Here is a 5,541-nt window from a genome sequence, read left to right as displayed (position 1 = left end):
GTCATACTAGGTGAGATTACAGGTGAGTCTCCATACCTCATACCAGGTATGATATACAGGTGAGTCTCCATACCTCATACCAGGGGAGATTACAGGCGAGTCTCCATACTCATAACAGATATATTACAGGCGAGTCTCCATACTTCATACCGGTGGAGATTACAGGTGAAGTCTCCATACTTCATACCAGGTGAGATTACAGGTGAGTCTCCATACTTCATACCAGATTATATTACAGGCGAGTCTCCATACTTCATACCAGCGTGAATTACGGTGAGTTCCATACTTCAACAGTGAGATTACAGGTGAGTCTCCATACTTCATACCAGGTGAGATTACAGGTGAGTCTCCATACTTCATACCAGGTGAGATTACAGGCGAGCTTCCATACCTCATACCAGGTGAGATTACAGGCGAGTCTCCATACCTCATAACGTGTGAGATTACAGGTGAGTCTCCATACCTCATAACCAGGTGAGATTACAGGTGAGTCTCCATACCTCATACCAGGTGAGATTACAGGTGAGTCTCCATACCTCATACCAGGTGAGATTACAGGTGAGTCTATATACTTCATAACAGGTGAGATTACAGGTGAGTCTCCATACCTCATACCAGGTGAGAATTACAAGTGAGTCTCCATACCTTGTACCAGGTGAGATTACAGGTGAGTCTCCATACTTCATAACAGGTGAGATTATAGGTGAGATTACTCTAGTGTACTCTACTCACCGCCACCAGAGTGAAGGCCACGTTCACGGCCCCCCCCCAGCGTCAGATACTTGGCTTCGTCAAAGTTAGCCTTGTCAAACATCTTGGTGAATAATTGATGATCTGGAAAATGAGAAGTGGGGTAAGTTTAACCTCAGTGTGTTGCCTGTCTTTCCTTTAGCCTCAGGTTCCCTACTGAGCTGCAGGATAGCCTGAAGAACCATACTGACACAATGCCGCAGAATCAACTCTGGAAAGAGGAGAGGGTTTAGCAAATAACTGCAAGTCTGCTATTTCTGGTAGTCTGCTGCTAGTCTGCTAGTCTCAATAGTCTGCTGCTAGTCTGCTATTCTGGTAGTTCTGCTGCTAGTCTGCTAGTCAATAGTCTGCTGCTAGTCTGCTAGTCTGGTAGTCTGCTGCTAGTCTGCTAGTCCAATAGTCTGCTGCTAGTCTTGCTATTCTGGTAGTCTGCTGCTAGTCTGCTAGTCCAATAGTCTGCTGCTAGTCTGCTATTCTTGGTAGTCTGCTGCTAGTCTGTTAGTCCAATAGTCTGCTGCTAGTCTGCTATTCTGGTAGTCTGCTGCTAGTCTGCTAGTCCAAGTCTGCTGCTAGTCTGTGGTCGTCTGCTGCCAGTCTGGTAAAATATGCTACTAGTATGGTAGTCTGGTGCTAGGCTGCTAGTCTGCAGCTAGTCTGCTAGTCTGGTAGTTTGGTAGTCCAGTAGTTTGCTTGTCTGCTAGTCTAGTAGTCAGCTAGTCTGGTAGTCTAGTAGTCTGGTAGTCTAGTAGTCTGCTAGTTTGGTAGTCTAGTAGTCAGCTAGTCTGGTAGTCTAGTAGTCAGCTAGTTAGTAGTCAGCTAGTCTGCTAGTCTGGTAGTTTGGTAGTCCAGTAGTTTGCTTGTCTGCTAGTCTAGTAGTCTGCTAGTCTGGTAGTTTGGTAGTCCAGTAGTTTGCTTGTCTGCTAGTCTAGTAGTCTGCTAGTCTGGTAGTCTAGTAGTCTGGTTAGTCTAGTAGTCAGCTTAGTCTGCTAGTCTAGTAGTCTGCTGCTAGTTTGGTAGTCTGCTGCTAGTCTGGTAGTCTGCTGCTAGTCTGGTAGTCTGCTGCTTAGTCTGTTACTAGTCTGCTAGTAGTCTGGTAGTATTATTTTTGTCTGCTAATCTGCTTTAGTCTCATAGTCTAGTAGTATAAAAGTCTGCTAGTCTGCTTCTTGTCTGGTAATCTGCTAGTCTGCTAGTCCAGTAGACTGGCAGTCTGGTAGTCTGCTGCTAGTCGTTCTAGTCTGCTGCTAGTCTGTTAGTCTGCTAATCTGGTAGTCTAGTAGCCTGCTAGTCTAGTAGTCTGCTTGTCTGCTACTCTGTTAGACCATAGAGAACACATTACTCACTACAGAATGTTCAGGTCTCTTTTGCAAAAGAGTTTCTTTTCTCATGAGACAGACCTGGAAAAATGCATTTTCAATAAAAACTACTCAGTCTTTCATCTAAAACAACATACCGCGTTGAAGCCTGAGAGCTGGGAGCCCAGGTTAACGATGAGGACGATGATGATTGGCTGTCGGTAGGAGCGTTTCGTGAAGAACTCCTTGACGGTGAGGGCTGATTGGGTGTGAGCCGCCTCCTGCTTCATCTCCTCCAGCTCCGTGAACACCTCGTCTGACAGGCCTCTCAGACGCCCACAGGGCTGGGGTCAACAACAACAACAAAACAACAAGAATATCATCGTCAACATCGTGGATCTACTGCTAACCTGATTGAATCCCGGCAAAGATACTGTGACAGTACTACCTATCCGCCTCTGTCTGGTCTCCTGGACCCTGTTGATAGTAAAGTTTACTGTGTGTGACAGTAGTATCTACCTGCCTCTGTCTGGGTCTCCTGGACCCTGTTGATAGTAAAGTTTACTGTGTGTGACAGTACTACCTATCCGCCTCTGTCTGGGTCTCCTGGACCCTGTTGATAGTAAAGTTTTACTGTGTGTGACAGTAGTATCTACCTGCCTTGTCTGGGTCTCCTGGACCCTGTTGATAGTAAAGTTTACTGTGTGTGACAGTACTACCTATCCGCCTCTGTCTGGGTCTCCTGACCCTGTTGATAGTAAAGTTTACTGTGTGTGACAGTAGTATCTACCTGCCTCTGTTCTGGGTCTCCTGGACCCTGTTGATAGTAAAGTTTACTGTGTGTGACAGTAGTATCTACCCTCCTCTGTCTGGGTCTCCTGGACCCTGTTGATAGTAAAGTTTACTTGTGTGACATTACTATCTACCTGCCTCTGTCTGGGTCTCCTGGACCCTGTTCTTTTTTATAATCTATTTTTTAAAGATTATATTTGTTTGTACAATAGACATTGACATTAGACAACTTAACAAGTCACAGACATTGATCCAGTAAACTAGACATGACATTGTCTGGGACATAATGCAAACCTTCAGCATAGAGAAAAACAAGATGAATAAAGACTAAAACTCTTGGTTTTCATTCATGGATATTTCTAGGGCTTGTAAAAGCACTGGGTTGATTTGATACCAGTTTAATATGTGTGATAGTGTGTTAATATGTGTGAGTGTGTGATTGTGTTGTAATGTGTGTGATAGTGTGTAATGTGTGTGAGTGTGATTTGTGTGTAATGTGTGTGATAGTCCAATAGTCTGCTGCTAGTCTGCTATTCTGGTAGTCTGCTGCTAGTCTGCTAGTCCAATAGTCTGCTGCTAGTCTGTGGTCGTCTGCTGCCAGTCTGGTAATATGCTACTAGTATGGTAGTCTGGTGCTAGGCTGCTAGTCTGCAGCTAGTCTGCTAGTCTGGTAGTTTGGTAGTCCAGTAGTTTGCTTGTCTGCTAGTCTAGTAGTCAGCTAGTCTGGTAGTCTAGTAGTCTGGTAGTCTAGTAGTCTGCTAGTTTGGTAGTCTAGTAGTCAGCTAGTCTGGTAGTCTAGTAGTCAGCTAGTCTAGTAGTCAGCTAGTCTGCTAGTCTGGTAGTTTGGTAGTCCAGTAGTTTGCTTGTCTGCTAGTCTAGTAGTCTGCTAGTCTGGTAGTTTGGTAGTCCAGTAGTTTGCTTGTCTGCTAGTCTAGTAGTCTGCTAGTCTGGTAGTCTAGTAGTCTGGTAGTCTAGTAGTCAGCTAGTCTGCTAGTCTAGTAGTCTGCTGCTAGTTTGGTAGTCTGCTGCTAGTCTGGTAGTCTGCTGCTAGTCTGGTAGTCTGCTGCTAGTCTGTTACTAGTCTGCTAGTAGTCTGGTAGTATTATTTTTGTCTGCTAATCTGCTGTTAGTCTCATAGTCTAGTAGTATAAAAGTCTGCTAGTCTGCTTCTTGTCTGGTAATCTGCTAGTCTGCTAGTCCAGTAGACTGGCAGTCTGGTAGTCTGCTGCTAGTCGTCTAGTCTGCTGCTAGTCTGTTAGTCTGCTAATCTGGTAGTCTAGTAGCCTGCTAGTCTAGTAGTCTGCTTGTCTGCTACTCTGTTAGACCATAGAGAACACATTACTCACTACAGAATGTTCAGGTCTCTTTTGCAAAAGAGTTTCTTTTCTCAATGAGACAGACCTGGAAAAATGCATTTTCAATAAAACTACTCAGTCTTTCATCTAAAACAACATACCGCGTTGAAGCCTGAGAGCTGGGAGCCCAGGTTAACGATGAGGACGATGATGATTGGCTGTCGGTAGGAGCGTTTCGTGAAGAACTCCTTGACGGTGAGGGCTGATTGGGTGTGAGCCGCCTCCTGCTTCATCTCCTCCAGCTCCGTGAACACCTCGTCTGACAGGCCTCTCAGACGCCACAGGGCTGGGGTCAACAACAACAACAAAACAACAAGAATATCATCGTCAACATCGTGGATCTACTGCTAACCTGATTGAATCCCGGCCAAAGATTACTGTGTGACAGTACTACCTATCCGCCTCTGTCTGGGTCTCCTGGACCCTGTTGATAGTAAAGTTTACTGTGTGTGACAGTAGTATCTACCTGCCTCCTCTGTCTGGGTCTCCTGGACCCTGTTGATAGTTAAAGTTTACTGTGTGTGACAGTTACCTCTCCGCCTCTGTTGGGTCTCCTGGACCCTGTTGATAGTAAAAGTTTACTGTGTGTGACAGTAGTATTCTACTGCCTCTGTCTGGGTCTCCTGGACCCTGTTGATGTAAAGTTTACTGTGTGTGACAGTACTACTCTATCCGCCTCTGTCTGGTCTCCTGGACCCTGTTGATAGTAAAGTTTACTGTGTGTGACAGTGTACTACCTGCCTCTGTCTGGGTCTCCTGGACCCTGTTGATAGTAAAGTTTACTGTGTGTGACAGTAGTACTACCCGCCTCTGTTCTGGGTCTCCCTGGACCCTGTTGGATAGTAAAGTTTACTGTGTGTGACATTACTACTACCTGCCTCTGTCTGGTCTCCTGGACCCTGTTCTTTTTTATAAATCTATTTTTTAAAGATTAATATTTGTTTTTGTACAATAGACATTGACATTAGACAACTTAACAAGTCACAGACATTGATCCAGTAAACTAGACATGACATTGTCTGGGACATAATGCCAAACCTTCAGCATAGAGAAAACAAGATGAATAAAGACTAAAAACTCTTGGTTTTCATTCAGTGGATATTTCTAGGCGCTTGTAAAAGCACTGGGTTGATTTGATAACCATTTTAATATGTGTGATAAGTGTGTAAATATGTGTGAGTGTGTGATATGTGTGTAATGTGTGTGATAGTGTGTAATGTGTGTGAGTGTGAATTGTGTGTAATGTGTGTGATCAGTGTGTAATGGGTGATAGTGTGCTAATGTGTTGTATCAGTGTGTAATGTGTGTAATGTGTGTAAGTGAATGTGGTTGTAATGGTAATGTGTGTG

General features: G+C 44.5%; 1 protein-coding gene across 1 annotated transcript in view; it reads right to left on the bottom strand.

The window, feature by feature from the left end:
• The window catches only part of LOC112078091 (solute carrier family 2, facilitated glucose transporter member 1), a gene marked incomplete at both ends in the record, with an annotated part of 24,225 nt that overhangs the window by 5,941 nt on the left and 12,743 nt on the right, over positions 1–5,541 (bottom strand). The window contains 3 exon segments of the mRNA XM_024144431.2: positions 760–822; positions 825–834; positions 4,294–4,478. Of these exon segments, the coding sequence (XP_024000199.2) occupies positions 760–822; positions 825–834; positions 4,294–4,478 (258 nt within the window).

Source organism: Salvelinus sp. IW2-2015, unplaced genomic scaffold (genome assembly GCF_002910315.2).
Source record: "Salvelinus sp. IW2-2015 unplaced genomic scaffold, ASM291031v2 Un_scaffold5243, whole genome shotgun sequence".
Taxonomy (NCBI): Eukaryota; Metazoa; Chordata; class Actinopteri; order Salmoniformes; family Salmonidae; genus Salvelinus; species Salvelinus sp. IW2-2015.
This window is presented reverse-complemented; position numbering and strand designations above follow the sequence as displayed.